Raw genomic sequence first — 19222 nt, forward strand, 5'->3', positions numbered from 1 at the left:
AAGAACAGGACAATAATATTCATAAACACATTCATTCAAAAGTTCTAGTGTTTTTCCTCCGCTATCACAACTGTTCAAATATTCGTTAACTGCTAAGAAAGCACCTTCACAGAACATGAAAAGTTAGTCCCCTTCTCAGCACTTGGAGAAAACACGAGACAGATGCTTCCTTATTTGGCAAACAGAGCTTTGGACAAAGTGTAAACTGAAGGTTGGCACCTTCCTCTCTGGAACCCTTGTGGCACTTTAAAAAGCTGAGATGAGACCTTGAGCACGGGCCTGGTTAGGAAGCAAAGTGAGAATCTGTCTGCCTTCATGAAACACTGCTAAAGATGTGAAGGACTGGAAATCTACAGCTCCTTGCTCTAAGTATACATCATGGCACTCTGGGCTTTTGCCAAACCACAACCCCTAATGACACAAACGCTTGAAGGTTGTGCAACCACTCTGTTCTCCGCAGTAAATAGAGAGAGAACTTATCACCAGCAGTAGTGGAGCCATTACTTCTCTCCAGACTTTGTTTTATTTCCATGCAGTGAAAGATGCTCATTAAAAACAAGACGTCCTGTCTGAGAGCTGATGCACTGTGAAGCTGAACGTGCTGTCTGTTCACTGTATAGACCGGCCAACAGAAAATGAAGAATTGAAGGTTCACGGCTCAAACATGTGTGAAGATCAATCATAGCCTCCCTCGAGAATTCCCCAGTGCTTCTTCACTTCACACACACTCCTCCATAAACCTTCCTTATAGCATAAATTAGAGAATGATAGCCTATCTCCTGCTTATTTATCACAGATTTTTTTCCACTAACATTTGGTCAATCTGTACATGCCCTCAGCTAGATTTTTAACACTTATTTTTTGTTGTTTTATTGTAGACTTATTATCTGTGAAAACTGAGGGCATAACACCACTTTGTCAAGGAGACTAATGACAGGCATTTCCAAGGATTTGAATGACATATTGCCAGTGACTATCTGCCCATCTGATAAAAAATAAATTCACACTTTCCAAAGTCTAGCTTCTAGCTTCATATTTTAGTTTCTATATCTTTCAACATCTCTATTTGTCTTCCTCTTGCACATAACTACACATATACAAACAGATATAAACACAGTAGTGATAGTCTCAGGCCTGACAGTTCAAACAATGACTCTGATGTCTTTTTTTCACCACTAGCAGCACAAGCAAGCTGGTGACACGATACACATTCCTGTTGCTGTTGTCACACTGTTCTGTTGACTGACCGTCGGTGGTGGTAACACACAAAGGGAGTGAAGAGGCCTAAAAGCTAGCAATCACGGATATGAACATTGCATGATTTAAAACATTCTGAAAAACTTTTGGTTTTGTAAATGTTTGATGAGCAACATTTTGATGGGGATGTGTTTATGTTTCTGGTCAGGGGGTTCTGTGGCGCTATGTTGATCCCTCAAAGAAGAAATATGGCTTTTAGTTTCTCCTCCACCACAGAGAGGTCAGAGCAAGAGGTCAAAGTCTTTGTTAGACCTCAAGGACAAACATAACTTTTGTTTCTGGCCTCATATTGCTTGTTTGTCTGACCAACAGTTCAAAACCAAAAGATATTCAGTTTACTATGACATAAGAAAAGCAGCAAATCCTCACATCAGAGAAGCTGGAGCTAGGTCATTTCTGGCAACTGTGCTTGAAAAATTTGTTAAATGACTAATCAATTATGAAAATAGTTGCAGTTCATTTTTCTGTTGATCTAGTAATTTATTAATCCATTTTGTTTCAGCTCTGATAAAAAGAACATGAGCGTTAAGGAAAGAAAGTATTTGTTTATACATTCTGTGAACTCTCTTTTTTCGTCTGGGGTCATCATTTTTTAGGCTGTAGGCAGCCACAACTCAGAATTACCACGAGTAGCCTGTTTAAGAGTTCGGAAAAGTTAATGTCTGTTGAGGGAAGGAAATTCTTTAACCAGAGTAGTACATGTAAATCTGTAGCCAGGGCTCAAACACAAAGCTAAGTAAAGTTCTGAGAGCTGAAGGGGACTGGGGAGGCGTGCCTTAAGGCCTAGAGCTATGTTTGGGAATTTTGGGAATCTAGTACACACCTTCTCCAACTTTGATGTAGATGTCTTGAGTCATCCTGAGCTCAGAGAAAGAGGTGACTGCCCTGTACTTCCTCTGGGCCCAGTTGAGGAGGTGCTCATTGCCATGGGGAAGGATCTCCTTTTGGATCTGGCAGGAGAGGGAGAAGTTTCCCTGCTGAAAGTGGACCTCTGAGCCTTCAGATACCTTGAGGAGGAGAAAACGCAGGAGTGTTAGAGGACAAAAGAGCTTCTGTGATAATGTGCATAATGTCGTCAGTCTATACAATTTTATTGACATTCAGCAAAAAAGAGAAAAAGTCAAAAAGTAGACTGTCTTCATATAAAACGAAATCATTCAAGACTCAGCCAACAGCAACCTCTTAGCTGAGAGTGATATGCACATAAAAGTCAACTTTATTTTACACAAGAGATGTAAGATTGTAAAATGAAGAACCTAGAGGCAAACTGAAAAAAAGAGCTCAGCCTTTCCAAAATTAAACCCTCTCTATAAACATTGGTGAAACCCATCCTTCACACTCCATCCCAACCGTTATTTCAAAGCTTCTACAAATATGCTCTGCGTATTTTTACACATGTTCCTCTACACAATAAGGTGTCTGGTTTCCACTGTTTACACAGTGTACTGCGTTATAGTGCGTCATCACAAATGTGTAGGTCTGCTTCAAGATGGCCACAAGGAGTAACAGAGAAGACATGAAAATTTGACAAAGAAAGACAGACAAACTGTCAGGTAGGAGGGCGACTAGGTAGGAACACATATTCATAACAGGTAAAACACTCACACACAAATGGTCAAGGTGCACACTAGTACTCAGGGGTTAAACTGCTGTATAAAAGCACCTTTTGAATATATCCAGATATTTTCAGAGGACAATAACTTATTATATTGCCGTTTCTGCACCCTTTAGGATCACTGAATACTACAATGATAAAAGGAGTGGTTGTTGTACTGCATCCAGCTGTGAAACGTAAACAGTCACAAAGATGAGGGAGAAGTACTAAAAAATATGGAAGGTGAAGAAAAAATGATTTGACAGGGGAACTGGCGTGGCCATATTTAGAAAGGACCACCCCTTTGGCACTTAATGGAGCTCAGCCCATATGCTTCATTTCAGAGAGATAAACATTCACATGTGCTGAAAAACCTACTGAACAACCAAATGAGTCCAAGCACAAGGTCTAGACAGCCTACCTCATTTTATTTCCAAGCTTGTTTTTCTTACTCCAAAAGGTATCCTCTCTGTATGCACGAGCATTCAGCTGAGACCACGCCAATTAAAACATTAAATCAACAAATCCGTTTGAATCCAAGAGGAAAACATATGACTGCTTTTGAATGAAGTTGTCCCTAAATTGCAATCTTGCTTTAATGATAGTAGAGTAATATCCCTTTGGGGTCTTTAGGTTTTTCCGACATAACTATTCAAATCCCCTCATGTGCAACATTTGTCTGACCTCTGGACGCTCCTGTTGATGTTCCTGGCATTGTCACCAGAGGCAGTAAATACTGGGGCCTAGGAGACAGACTCTGTCGAAGAATTCAGGTTGATTTCATTTTTAGTGTGTTCGCTACGGCAAGAGGGAACGGACAGAAAGATGGGGAAGAGGAGAGAGGTGGCGCCCTGAGCCAGTGAGGGGGGCTGGGGTTTCTTTGCTAACCTCGCCAAGCTCAGCAGAGTTTATCAGTTTAATTGTGGGAATACGACTGTAATTAGTCGCAAAGAATTAGAGGGGAAAGCCTGAAAGCCAAATTAGCTCCAGGCCCTCCAGAGCTCTGAAAACCTCAGGAATTTGAAACGGGGAAGTGCGGTACCCACTCTGGGCTTTAACAAACTCTCTCTCTCTCGCTCTATCTGTATCTCTCTCTCGCATGCCCAGTTTAAAGAGCAAAAGGACTTAAAATGCTGGAGAGCAAAGAGCAATTTCAGTCACAGGTTTAAACGGGATATTTAAATATATGTAAATATACTGTACTATATTGCATACTATTTGCATGAGCTGTCATTCAATACTCAAATAGTGTTATGATTGTTGCTAATATACTCAAATAAAGCATAAAGGTCTTACAAATTCAAAGAAAACCATTACAATTATAAAAGTCAGATTTATTTAAAGCATAGTGTGCTTCAGTAAATCTGTTTGGTTTAGTCTCTTGTCAGGAAACTGCTAAAGACCTTAAAGATCTTTGTGTTGGATTCATGTGACCAACCAGTGCTTGCAGCAAAGGTCTCATGTCTATCTAGAGCTCTTCTGAGCTGTAAGCAGAAGTCCTTTGCCAAGTAAAGCATAAGCTCACAATATGAAAACAGAGCCCATCTCTTAGTAAGCAATCTATTGGTATTACTGCCAAAAACTGTTTTGAATGTAGATGTTGTTAGCTGTAAAGACCCTGTAATGTGTTCTGAACTTTAAATACAGGAAAACTGGATATTACCTCGACTTACAGAGGAATTTCCACAGACTTGGCAGTTGAGAGCAAACGAAGAATGTAGAGAAGAGCGACATACCATAGGGACTGAAAGTCCTGCTTTCATGTTTGTAATGCTAGAAACTCATGTACTCATGTCCGTAATGGTATTTGCAGGCGGGCATGTTACTTCAACAACTCAAATGTTGACTTCAGCAACATAAAGTGTCAGTTCAGTAGTATATCTCTTTATAATACTAATGCACTGTCCTTTAAATTGAAAAATAAACTTTTCTTCATTATCTGTTGTGATAAACACACATCTGCCACTACTGAGAACCCTACATGGACCAAAAACATTTAAAAATATGTTTCCTGTCCTTTCTCCCTATAAGCATCAACATATTCAAGCCATATGTGCAGTAAAAAGGGGAAAAAAATGCCAAATGTTTGAGATCAATTATCATCAAGCTGTAATCCTCCACTCAGCTCTCACTGAGCAACACCCTGAGCATGGGAAATCGCAAAAGGCTGTTTGGAAATTAAGAGGTGTTGCAAACGGCAGAGGGTGATGGAAAGTGCAAAAAGGGTTGATAGATATTATGAGCATGCTGTAACTCTCTGGTGATATTAATGTGATAAATGCTTTTGTGGCTGATTTGATCTTCTCCCTTTTGATGAGATATGGGAGTTAATCATGCCGCTTGCTACAGATGTGTGTGTGTTCTTGTGAACTGGCAAGCTATGTTGCGGAGAAAACAATACCATATGTTTCAGCGCCACTCTGGAGCGTTCCTCTGCCATGCCTGTCTCCAAATAAAAACCAATAGTGGCTACCCATGGTTTCCATCAACAATTACACTGAGGAGAGCGCTCATGTGTGTGAGAGCGATGGAACTCATACACAAGCCTTCAACTAATGAAAGAAATACAGGAGTGAAAAAGGCACAACTTGGCAAACAAACAATAGGCAATGCGAGCCAACAGCAAAACTTTACAGTGTTGTTCCATCAAGAGTCATAAAACATTTGCTCCGGATCAAGCCTTTCAAGCAGAGATGCAGCACAGCCCTCCTCCCCTAACCCCCCGAAAGGAAATATATACATTTGGCCACAGAGTCAACACAGCCAAACTGCACATGTGTCTCACTTTGAATCCCTGTGTCCCTTGATAAAACAAAATTTGGCCTGATTTCAATGTTCATATTTCATGTCAATTTAGACCCATGATGATTCCTGCCTGCTGCTGATTGACAAAGAGTACTGGGGAGGACGTGTTTTACAACAAAAGTCTGGTTTCTGGCATTTTAAAAGCCGGCAGGGTCCAGTGGCCAACAGTAACAGTGTGTTCAGCGTCTCTGATGCCTTTCCAGGCTGCCCATCTGTGTCCACGGAGCACAGAGTATAGGGACCAGGAAACAAGGACTGGCAGGCCCGATTCAGAGTCCAATTAGCCCCAGGAAACAGAGTGAGGGAGGTCTGGCGGCGGGTTTCTGTTCTGAAACATTAAGTCCCAAAACCTGTTCCTCCTTTACTCAGTTATTTTACGCTCTCATCACAGCAACTCCTCATCTTCACCTGAAGTGCACAGCGCAGATCAGAAAGTGTGGGAATTGGCAAGGTGACTAATACACCAACGTTTTGGCATCTGTGATCATTGTACATACTTGTTGGGTCTGATGCAAGTTTTCAATTTAACTGACTGCTTTCCGAGGTGATGTGACACAGCAAAAGTGTAAGGAATGGATTTAACGGTGTGTTTATCAGCTCTAATGTAAGCTTCAATAATTAGCGTGTCTGGGTAACTAGCATACTACCTATAGTAGTATTACTACTATAAAGCATTACTTCCAAGTTTGTGGGGATAGCAGTTACATTAAAAAAGCACCATTCATGATAGCACATTCACTGAATGGTATTTCCCCACTATGTGGAAACTGATTTAGGTTAACATTCACAGCTCGGTCCTGTTCGTTACTGGATTATTATTGGCCAGTGTTACCTGAGACATTTGCCAAACACATCAGTTAGTTCTCATTTTAAAAGCCCTTTCTCTTGTAAAAAGAGAAAACACATGGTTTGAAAATACATACACATACACATGTATAAGCTAAGCAGCCAAACAGGGTTATGTTACAATGAAATAACAGTCTGATCTCACATTTTCCCTCATCACATGTAACCGACTTACAAGCTTTACACTGCAATAAAAGCAGTGTCTTCTACATGGAATATCAACCAGTGAGGATGCTGACTCTGTGTCTGGAACATGCAGCTTCAGCCTCAGTCTTTTAGCATTATATCATGTATATAGCCATAAAATGCAAATTTAATATCTTTCGCAGGGTTCTTTTTTTAAAACGAGTTAGCTGGAAGCACTAAAAAAGACAACCAGAGATAATGTTGTCAACCAACTCATGGAATGAACGTTAATGAATGTAATTAGCTAGCCAGCCTCGGCTGATCAAATCTGCTGGTGATAGTTGTTATTGCAGCAGACAAACATCAACAGTCACAGACAAGAAATGCTTTTGTCTGCTTCGAGACCGATCAATGTGTGTGATGCGTTTGTTTCAAAAATTCAAAACTGTCAGTGTCAAGTGGTAAACGTGAGAACGGGAAGCTTGACAGGTGTGGCGACAATAAATAAGGGGGATGTTGAAAGGATGTTGCGTGGTATTTCAGTTTCGTGGTATGTTAAGGAGGTGTCGCTGTGGAGAGAACCTGAGAAGAGGAGCAGCGTCTGGGACTCCTCTGGGTTATGGCCATGCGGAGTCAGGCTGGTGAATATACCAACAGCTCGCACTGCCAGAGGGCTCAGTGCTGTCACTCAAAACACAAAATACTTAACACCTACTGTAATTCAGCAGAGGCCCCTGCAGTCAGTCAAAACCATTAGTTCAGCTTTGTCTGACTGCAGGGGCCTCCTTCTTCACTTCTAAGATTCCCTTTATCTCTCCTCACCCCACTTGAAAAACCGCAACTATGTGTCAGACAAGTATCATACTGAAGGGCCAACAGGGAAAGCTAATATCTCACTTTTGACTCAGAAAATATATTCTCGCTCCAGTCAGATAAATGTCTGCGTAGCTACTGTAAATTAATGAAGACACACACTCCTCTAATACTTTATCATTTAAAAAGTCAATTCAAAGCAGATTTTTTTTAATATGAGATAATGAAGACATGAAAACTCCTTACTCTGCATAAGGACTGATCCAACATTGTTAGACACACAGCTACAGCGCCGCCTGTACTGTAGATTTTAATGATGGTTGTCAGCTGTTTCCTGTCTGCCACCACTGACAAGGAAAAACATTTACTATGATGCTGACCTGCTGGTCTAAAAAAAAAAAAAAAAAAAAAAAAAAAAAAAGAAAAAAACCACCCATCTCGCTGGCTACACATTATCACAGCTTAAGAAAACACAAGCAGGCCAGATGCACATCCATCTGCATGAAACGCATCCATTTCTTTTGACATGAGAACATTGCCATTACTACAAGGAAATAATAATTAAAAGGAATATTTGGCACTCGTGCCTTGTGTCTTTGGGTTGTGGATTTATCTGAAAGCTATGATCCCACTCAAGCACGAGAAAATTATAAAAAGATTGTTGGAGCTGTCCATTTCACCTCACTCACTGCTTATCAATTTTGCAGGGACCTCAAAAATGTTTTATGGGCAGAACTGATTTTCTCTTAAAAAGAAGATTTATTTGGATGCTGAGTAAAAAAACGTATCCTATAACCATTTTAAGTGTACAGTAATCACTCTTGACGCAGACGTGAGGATTTACATATATGTCTGCTTGATGAAAGTCACACGTCAGATAAGCCTAAAAAAGTTTCAAAAAGTCTAGAAGACTCACATTTTTACTCCAGCTGTTCTAAATGTCAAAAAAACCCTGAGCCAAAGAGACTATTTAAGTGGAACACAAAGCTCTTTATGTAATGTGTGTGTGCGCATGTGTGCAGATGAGCCTGTGCATAACACGGGGATTTTGCAATCAATGTATATTCTCCTCTGTGTCACATTTGCTTTCACAGGCAGGATGTTTTGCGCACGAGATGTAAGCAAGAAAACACTCGACCACATATGGAAATAATTTGTGTACCTGATACTGCGTTCTTGCAGAATGCTGTGGTGTTATCATACAGTTGAAGATGATTACTTCTTGGAAGCCAAAGATGCAGAAAAGCCTTCGGAGCATATAAGGAAAAAGGAAAAGTCTTCGTAGCAATATAGTATAGTTAAGCCACGGCTGAGGCTTCTGGGTCTTATTTTGCTATGATTTTCTCATGTGATACACAGGCTTTGAACAAGAGCACTGAAGCAGTCCATTTTTACATTTTTTATTAAGTTTCCCAGCGAGGCCCCGTGGTACCTTTACTAAATATGGCTGGCTCTCCAGGGGACCTGACTCCAACTAAACTGAGATACTGTACCTCCCTCTTCTCTTCTTCTTCTTCTTCTTCTTCTTCTTCTCCTCGCTGGATTGTAACAAAGACTTCTTGTTTGAATCAAGTTGTGTCTTGCACACATTACAAATTTGGATCACTTCACACTGACGATTGGACACTAAAAGATTCAGACCAAATCAAAACCAATTGATGACACACATTACTTCAGTAGATGAGCAGATGCATCAGCGGAGTTTTAGAGGTTTTAGTGTTTGCTACCACGCATTCCCCTTTGTTAGGGGTTTTCGTGGTATATGGATACGCCCTGCCTGATTTGAACAGCTGCCAAACTATCAACAGGGCTGTTTAGAGAAGGGAGGGAGGCAGTGGGGATACGGCCTTGTGCTTTTTAACACAAAACACGCGAAAACAATCATTTTATCAGGGAGTCGAGTGTGAATAAAGCTGACAATGCACATTTCATCTTTTTTTAGATACATGAACTTTTCACCATGATGTGAGGGAGTGATACTGGCTTGAATGTGGAAAAATATTCAAAACAATCATATTTGTGTTCATCACTATATAAAACTACGGCCACAATTATTGTGTCCTAAAGATAAATGGAGAGAATTCATTTGCACAGTTTTGAGAGTAGCACACAGCTGCAGCTAAATATGTACACGTAGATTAAAATATGCGTGGGTATGCAGAGATTGAAGCCACGCTACATTAACTGTAGTCAAGGTTAAACTATTATTATGGAAAACCTGAGTGTGGAAAGTCCTCCTCTGCAAATTAACATCATTTTTAATATTGTACTCAAAGAAACGGGCCACTGAAAAGGGAATACAGTTTAGACTGTGAGGAAATGAATACACAGTTTTAGGAAGTAGGATTTAAATGGTTTTAGTGATGCCGGACTCACATGAAAGGTGCGTTTGATGCCCGGGGCCAGGTTCTCTGTCTTGATCTTCCAGATCAGTGGTTGGGGGGAGTTGAGCACGAAGACCAGGGGCTTCTGGTGGCGCAACAAAGACTGGATGGGCTTCAGATGCAGCTCAACCTGGTAAGGCAAAAAAAAAAAAAAAAAAAAAAAAGAGACAGAGATTGGAGTCACATAAAGGAACAACATGCTGGTGAAACAGTATCTGTGTACTGTGGAGGAGATAAAGGCAAAATCACTGAAATTCACTTCAAGATCAGTCGCAGCACATCACATGAACCCATTTCACACAGCTACACCGTTGCAAATGTCAAAGCTTTGATTTTCTCATGCTCACTCAATGTAAGCAAAAATATCAGCCGATAAACAGTTGCTATCCTGGTGTAATTGCAGCGCTATAATGTTGTAGATTGTTCTTCTTTATCAGGCTTTGTGGTTGTTTATGTACTCACTTTGCTGATAAACTCACAAAGACGGCATGCTGTGTTTTCCCTAAAAGGCACTTGCTTAGCTCTGATATGTAGCCTCAGCAGGATCTGAACTTTCACACAGAGGAGTCTTTGTTAGCAGAGAAAAAAATAGTAAGTAGCAGGTCTCTGTTACTATCTTTACAGCATGCAACTATGCCTTTGGTTTTCTTTAAAATACTTTTTCACAGTCTGTTAGTGAAAAACAAACCAAACCATGTTTTGGGCTCTAAGCTGTTGTTTCGTTGTTTCTGGTGTTGCATTCACTGAACCCAAACTCATCTCAGGCATCTAGCTTTACATCATCATTTTTACAGACATGCATAGCTTCTAAATAGTACTTTATGATTGATGAACACTGGCCAAAACTTAAAAATTGTTACAAATGTCATCCTTTCACATTTTCTCTCATCTCTCTCAAGCTTTGATGAGAACTGATAGTCTAGAAGGTATGTTGGTCTGTCTGACACTCTTCTTTAAACTTCTCCCCATTTGTATTCCCAGACTAATCGCATTAACCCCATGCTCTGTGTCAGTGATAAAAGCCTGTAAATCATTAATTCATCCCACAAGGGTTCACATTATATGATATAATGATCCCTACAGAAACTTAATCAGTCACGGCTGGCAAAAATATTGGCACATTTGCTTTTTACAATAAATGCAGCTCTTGTGTTTCCATTTAAGCTAATAATGGAACAAACGATCTATAATCGCAACGTTAGAGACTGTAAAAATGAGTTGACAGTTTAATATTAGGGATGTCTGAATGAGTTAGAAGCATGAACAACTGTAGAGAACATTCATACCATTCATTTGTGTGGATGTGGTTACGGTGAGTATATTATCGAGACAGAGATATCATTTTTCTGGCGCTCTGCATTTCTACTACGCTCTCTTTGTTTCAATTATTATAAATCATACAAACAATACTTTATTTTTTTATAGACTGCTTTGCAAAAGGATGAGGTAAACAATTTATGTAATATCTGTATACTGTTAACCAAACTACAAAATAAAACTCTCGACTGTTGCTGTTGATTCAGTGTATCTACATAGTGACATTTTTCTTTTGTGTGATTAATAAGCTCTCTCCACGCTGTCTGTACTATTTACGATTGGCCAAAGCGGCACAGGAAGCTCCTTTCTGTATCATTACTGCGTTTGAAAAGACAGACTGGACTGTGTCTTTTTGCTGTTCAGCAGAGTGGTGAGTTTTTCTCTAGAGAAGCAATCTAGGGGATGATCACCTGACCGGCTCATTAGTAGTTGAAAGTGAAGTGAGGTAATCATCTAAACAAGCTAGCTCGTTAGTGTAAACTACTGGCAGCTGGCACATAGTGAACAGTACTCAGAATCTTGCGGTTAAACTTTTAAGCACATCATATCATTGTTTTAAGCTCATCATGTTGAAAGCTCTGAATAAAGACCTCGCTAGCAGTGCAGAACTGTAAAGATTATCACTAGGGTCAGTTGAATATCAACACAACAGTTACACTGTCTTACCGGTATTTTTTCAGTATTGTCAGTATTAGGTGGCCACTTTCGATTGTAATGATAATATGTGTTTATATGAAAATCATAAACTATAGTAAAGTATACCACTGATGCAATGTGAATTAAAGTGGTCGTTTTTGCAGCAGAGAACAAGGCAAATATAAGAGTTTTTTTTAAAAATCCTGGGAGGAAATCAACAACAAGCAGCTGCATTGTTTTATCTGATTTCTTTTATGTAAAAACAAGATTATGTGTAACAAGAAATGTGATTATGCTTGAAACGAACCTTAAGCCAATACAAAAAAAAAAAGAAATTTGGACATCTACAATTCCATGACAACTTAGCAAACTCCATCAGCTGATGAAGATCCTGCGATATCATCCAAAACTCCAGAATAGCTACTAAACTGACCTTCAGGTGAGATTGTGAACTGTGAACTTGAACAAACTTACTATATTCAGTACAGGCCTTGAGGTTAATTGATAGACAATAATGATAATTTGAGTTGCAATATTGGTCAGAAAAAAATGCAACTAGATGTTCTCCTAAATTTGTTAACTGTCAGTAGGCAAGAAATGAACAAAACCTCACTGTATCTCCCCCTCACACACACACACACTTCACCAAGCCAACTGTGTGCTAGATTTCTGTCTAACTCTGTGGCAATTTATTCTACACAAGAAACTGTGAATTCTGTCTTCTGACAGACACTACTCTGTGTTCAAAGACTTGTCACTGTGACACTACATAAAACCATATAATGAAAAAGAGACACTGGCAGCATATACAGAGGGAACATGAAGCATCAAAGCCTAATTATCAGTCCTCCACAGATGTAAGCCCTAGAGGAGAGGAACACAAACGAGAGTGTTTAGTGATGTGGTCCATGAAAGTGCTGCAAAAATCATTAAAAAGTCCCTCAGAGACAAGAAAATGGAAGAAATTACTGAACACTTATCTATGAGGCAAACTAGATGGTGATTCAGAGACTCTCTGCTGTCCTTTTTTCTGCATATTTGCTTCCCTCTCAGCCTAGACTCTGGAAAAAGTCTGTGCATCACACCTCTGGGAATAACAACAACCAAGATATAATCATACCTGGCTTGGCTTTAAGGTCCTGGCTTTGAGAGATGGAAGAGAGAGGCAGAAAAAGAATGAGAGTGAGGGAGAGAGTTGTAAAAGATGAGGAATTTTAAACCCAGACAGAAACATTTCCAGAAGACGTGAGTCACCTGAAAACACACGCATAAACAGAACGCTAAGGAGATGAAATGCCAAGAGGAGCTGAGAGTGAAAAAGGGAAAACTGTGGTGATTATCTGCTGTTATTTGAGATTTAGCAAACAAACACTGATAATACCATCTTAATCTAAGTTGACCAGAGCTGGGTTGCATAATGTAAGCGATGATCGGGACTCAACAGCAGCTGGTGCTCATCTCTGCCCACAGAGTTGCCGTCATGAGGTTTGGTTAGACTGGTATGCATAGCAACAGGCCTTGTCACACAGCCAGGGTGTGGAGAGAAGAGGTGCAGAAACACCAGGCATCAAAGTACCTCTAATGGTGTTCGCAAGGATCAGGTGGCGCTGAGTTGTCCCTGGTGCAGTTACCGTCAGAGGGCCTTGCAGAGAGGGTCTGCCGGGGACGGGAGGCCACGCCTGATTGATTATCAGGAAGCTGGCACAGGGATTTGGGGTCCAAGGTCCATTACAGTTATGGGCCGCATTTGCCAGCAGCCAAGGATGGAGGCTTGTCTAGACCTATCACGTTACTGAAATTAAACTCCACACAAGGGACGACAGCTGTAGCAGGATAAGCAAGGCCTGTCACACAGCATACCATTAGTGGTGGTAGCATGAGTAAACAATGGAAATGTAAAAAGAAAACAATACAGCATCAACTTTAAGCTCTAAATCAGCTCCAACAGCAAACACATTGCCAATTGGACCAAAAATACAAATGATAAATCAAACACAAGACTTTATAGTATAATGACGCCGCGTGGTTAGATTTAGAAGCTATTGATGCCTGTGACAGTGTAATTGTAATGGGTGATTTGTTTGTCCTGTCTTGAGCATGTGGTTGCAATTTCATGACCTTCCAGGTCAGCTAAAATACACTTAGTCTCAAGTGTGTTTCATAAACACTGTGTATCAACATTGTAATGTGATACTTTCATAGTCAAATATTGTGTCCAGCGATGCAGCCAGCATTCATCCTGCAGTCAGGGTTCAGTACCAGTGCTGCTCAGTGTCCTTGCAGGAAAAGGGAGTTTCCTTTATTGACAGAGCTAATTAAGTGCCTGATGATCCCTGGTGATTCAGAGAAAACCCAAAACATCCTTTAATTAGCCAAAAAGTAAAGCTAATCTAGGAACACACTCTCCCTCCCAGGAAATAATAATCAACTTGAGAAAGACAGACGGCACAATGTATTCCATGACATGAAATATAAACTTACTGCAGTGTCTGAATAATAACAATGACTGGCTTACATGTTTAAATGGGAATCAACATGCATTCAAAAAGACTGATATCCAAGATTATAACAAAAAAAAAAACAACTTGACAAACTAAACTGGATAGACAGCAAACTGAACCCTGGAACATTGTCTTTTATTGCAAAAGTTGAAAACAAAGAAGGCTAGCTAAGGACTGAGCAACAAAAGGAGAAAGGAGCACTGCCTGGAACCAATCATGCCGTGTTATCTGATGTGTGTGTATGCGTGTGTCTTGTCTGTCTGGATCTTGGTTCTTTCTGGATCACTGAGGGTGTACAGCGGGAAAGAGAGCTGGGGCAAAGGAGCTCGGTGACGGAGTGGAGGCGGAACAAAACCTGTTGACCGCTCTTATCAGTGCCACCCACATATTTGAGCACGATGGGGATACCTGGAGCCTTTCCCCTGTAGTGTGATGGTAATCAGTCTGCACTCAGCTCAACGCCAAACTGCAGAAGAAAAAAAACAGCCCGAAGAGACGTCAAAGTGAGACGGGGCCTCCGGATAGGGATCTCTGAGTGATATGGCAGAATGGCAGGACATGCAGAAGAAAACAACACAGCATCGAGGGGGGGGGGGGGGTCAGGAGGATGGACTGAGATTACACTGTAAAAAAATTAAGGTCGAACGGAATACAAACTAAGAATACTACAATACCCATAGGCCTTTCCTGCTGTTGCTATGGCGAAGAAGCCAGTCAGAGGCATAAATCACAGTGGTAATGAATTTGAAACACTTTGTCTCCAAAGTTGTAAACAAGACGCGCTTATGTAGTAGCTATATTCACCCAAAAGTGACACAGAAATTAAAACCGATTTGCGCTGCGGATTGTAAAATCAGCTTTCTGAACACCAGAATCTTTAGCTTGCACCTGCCGTTAGTGGTGCATGTGACTGCATTTTAAGCATGGTTTCTTTCTGAAAAGCACCTTGGAAGTTGTAGTTAACTTCTACCCCGAATTTTTTGTTGTCCCTTCAACTTTTTATCAACGCATATATTTTCTCATGCAGTTGTTTATCTTTTGGACTGATGGTTTAACTGGGAGAGTTTCATGCCATTCTAAGCCGCAGATGTTCTGAAACTGTGAGGGACTGGTGAGGCAGACAGCCTGGCGAGTTCTGCATTGAATGCACTGCATGACAGACAGGAGTCACACAACGTCACTTTCGTTGATTGAAAATGTTAGTCAAGGTGAAATGAGCAAATAATTCAACAACCGTGTGGTAATGACGGCAGAGAGTTCACAACCCAACTCGGCTGCCGAGAGAGTGATCCGCACTCTGAGCAATCTATGGGAGTTTTCACTTTGGTCTGAATCAGTGGATGAGTTGCCACTTTGTTGCATTTTTCCTTTGGTTGGGTTTGGTTTCACAGGGCAAACTTTCAAGTGAACCAAAATGTATTAACAAAAGCCATGCGGGAGCTGTCACTCTGTTCATTGGTTAGGAATCTTGTGGGCTTGGTGGGGGGAGAAAGGAGAGTTTGTTTTTTAGAAAAGGCAGATAGGCTACAACATTTATAAAGGACTTGATTTTGCTGCTTGCCTTTGTAAAACAGAAAATAAAAAGAATGTATGAACTGTAGCACACAGGAATATGAAGTGTATTTATTCCACACAGGAGGGTGGATCAGTAAAATGGTCTTTGAACATATTTTCTATCAGCAATAAAGTGTACTAATGTTATCCCTGAAATAAACAGCATCTCTCACTCTCTCCACACCTCTGTGGTGCTGAAAGATGCACAGCAACGGCTACTTTTCAACTGTTTTCTTATTATTCATATTCTTATTCTCAATAATAAGAATAATGATAAATAAATGCTAAATCAAGTGTTTTATAAAAGGTGTATCTGCCGTTTCTGACCATGAAAACTATTTGCAAGTTGGCTGGTGCCCCTGTGCACTCGCCCGATATATATGTATAATCTGGCAGTCATTTGGGCCATATCCCAAGCCAAAATATATGAGCAGAATGTCACATTCGCACAAGGTAACGTCTGTTCATGTTTGGTAATACGTTAGTAATCAATATGAATATTATCAAACCTGTATAAAAATAAGGCTATCAAATAACATCAATTACAAATCATTCATTTGATAGCGAGTGAGAGAGAGAGAGAGAGAGAAAGAGAGAGAGAGACAGAGTGGTCTATGGTCTTTAAATGGAGTTTTAGGGTAGAGGACGTTATTTGATTTTTTTATTTTGTAATGTGTAGGTATGCAGATCTTTTAAAAGACATGTTTATGTTGAAATAAATATACTTATACAAGTAGTTATGTCTCTTGTTGTATTGGTTTGCCCTCTTATAGACTTAATGCGCAAAATAGGTATTCAATGTGTTTTTTTAAAAGGAATAATTGTACATCATTTTCGGCCAGTTTTGACAGCCCAAGAACTGTATTTCAACTAGTCCATATCTGTGTGGGTTGGCACTAAAAATAGTTTGTAATATTACTACTATGCAATATTAATACCATATAAATACCAACAGGGGATGACATTAGCTGTTGCTCAGTCCCCTCTGTGATTTCAGCACTCCCCATGTAACTCTAGATTTGCTCTGTGTTGTGAGACAGGGCAGTACAGGACTACCTGTTGCTGCCTGCAGCTGGCGCTAGCTAGTTTGTGTGTTTGTCCCATGTTATAAAAAGGAGGGGGCTTTGTTCAATGTGGGATGAAAACACATGAGTGTGTGGGAGCTGCTGTGTTAAAATAACATAAACAACAATCAACATCTCATGTGAATCAATGCTAATGTCAGCAAGCCAAATAGTTTCCACTTAAGAGTGGAAAGCTCGCCTACAGTAGCTTTCTAGCTTCCACTTTACACCATTCAGTATTTGGGAGGACCGCTCATGTTGTTCAGGGACAGGTGTCTTAAATCACATAATCATCACCATGTGGGCTTATTAAGAAAGTGGGAAAAAACATCTTGTAACATCATTTGTGGGTTAAAAAGAAACATTCTCCGGTCAGTAGCACCATGATAGTTTTCAGCACGTCTCCTAGCAACACCCTTGGTTGTCGTTAACTGCTGCCAAGGGAAACGCCCACACAGAGGGTTGAAGTGCAGACGCTGATTCAATAAACAATGTCCAAAATTGGGTGCATCCCCTTTTGAAAAACGGAAAACTGTGCACAATAGCTGGAGTATTGTTGTATTTTATATTTCCTTACACAAAAATGAGGACAACTCAAATTTCAGTTTGACTTCAGCCCTTACATCCCTCTACCTTTATAATAAAATGTATTCACATCAGGGGCAGAGAGAGAACTCCTTGGGAGGAAGATAAGTCCTAGTGAGTAAAAACCGTGTGACATTTGATAACAGTATAAGGACATACAAAAGGCCAAAAGGAATTTTAAACAAAAACACTGCTGGCTTGTGTGAGCTGAACTTCTATAGTGTGAGCTTGACTCATATCTGACACTGTGCTCTCGCCAGCTGTTTGTGCCTGGTGAGCTCCTCCAGCTAGTCACTCACACAGTCAGAGATATCAACGAATTCCAGCTGATAAAACAATCATCTGCTCTGCCTCACCCTGATTCAGAGCCAGTGGCAGTGTTTGATGTTTGCCTTTGGTAAACTGATTAGAGAAAGATGGCCGGCTCGAGATATCACCGGCCCCTTTTGTTTATTTTTTACCCTGTCATCCGACTGTATGCCTCTTTTTTGAGTTGCTTATTTTTCTGTGACACATTTTTGCAGCCACTTGGGGAAACGCCACCATCTGGAGTTTGCCACAGTGTAAAGCTCTGCATCAACACAAACGCGGTGGTGGCTTGTTAGCAGGGTGCAAAAGGCCACTTTGGTATGTGACGGAGGGAGCATATGGAAAAATGTTCAAATTTGATACCTACACTGTTGAACCAGAGCTGGAGTAACAGAAATAACCACTTTAGGGTGAGGTCATTGTTTTGGTAGAGTTTAAGTGGCAAAACACCAACACCTTCAGGTCAATAGTCAGCTCACCAAAATATATTTTGCTCCCATGGGACTTCAAATCTTGGATGAAATATGAGCAGTAAGTTAAGTCTGCCACACAACTCACTCTGACTGGAACTCTCGTTTGTTCTCTACTCCACAAGATTAGAGCCTTTTTATATAATGTAGTTGAATTTTGTGAAAATGTTGAAATTATTTGGCCATTGTTTGATGAAATCATTACCCTCTGAGACACACAGCTCCAATCTGGCACTCAGAGACCTCACAATGACTTGCCAGCCCAAAAGTCACTTTACTAGTCCTATTCCAGCTTACTGCCTTTCCAGTCTGGCCTGTCTCTCCTTTAGAGGCCCACATGGGTATTACAGAGGAAAAGGGCTTCTGTTACTTTGATCAGGACCACTGACGCTAAAGAAATCATCACTCTTTATTTCAGCCAAATGTGAATAACACTTAAGAAGCAAAAAAAAAAAAAAACACTATCCAGGCGAGCCAGTCAGTACTGGTCATTTTATAGAGAAAGAGTTGGGAGTCTATGAAACAAACAGTCCACTTTTAAAGGGCATGTTGAGTAATAGACCAGAGTATGATAAAAAAAAAAAAAAAAGTTTGAAATTGCACAGTTTTTAAAGGAATTGTCTTGGGACAGGCGCCATTTCAGGTTTTACAAGAAATGAAAATGGACTAAAATGCACCAGTGTACCACTCACTGGTCTACCATTGCTCCATGATTACCATCAGCTCTAGTATAAAATAAGAAACAGGAATAACATAATCAACTTTTTTCCTGAACTACCCACCAAAATCTGTCTCCAAAAAGAAATGGAGGCCATCTAATACTAATGGGTCAATTGATTCTGGAGACAGACTAAAATCTTGTAGTTTCAGGTTGACTCTCCCAGGTGCACCTAGCATAGACATAAATTTGTGATTTTGGGCAATGTGATGTACAGTATATCATGAAACCTGACTATAGTAT

General features: G+C 40.3%; 1 protein-coding gene across 1 annotated transcript in view; it reads right to left on the reverse strand.

Moving 5' to 3' along the window:
- The window catches only part of tgfbr3 (transforming growth factor, beta receptor III), a 68211-nt gene that overhangs the window by 21004 nt on the left and 27985 nt on the right, over positions 1-19222 (reverse strand). The window contains exons 4-5 of the mRNA XM_044361540.1: positions 9818-9955; positions 2081-2264 (exon numbers count right to left, since the gene is read on the reverse strand). Of these exons, the coding sequence (XP_044217475.1) occupies positions 2081-2264; positions 9818-9955 (322 nt within the window). The remainder of the gene's footprint in view (positions 1-2080; positions 2265-9817; positions 9956-19222) is intronic.

This window comes from Thunnus albacares, chromosome 9 (genome assembly GCF_914725855.1).
Source record: "Thunnus albacares chromosome 9, fThuAlb1.1, whole genome shotgun sequence".
Lineage (NCBI taxonomy): Eukaryota > Metazoa > Chordata > Actinopteri > Scombriformes > Scombridae > Thunnus > Thunnus albacares.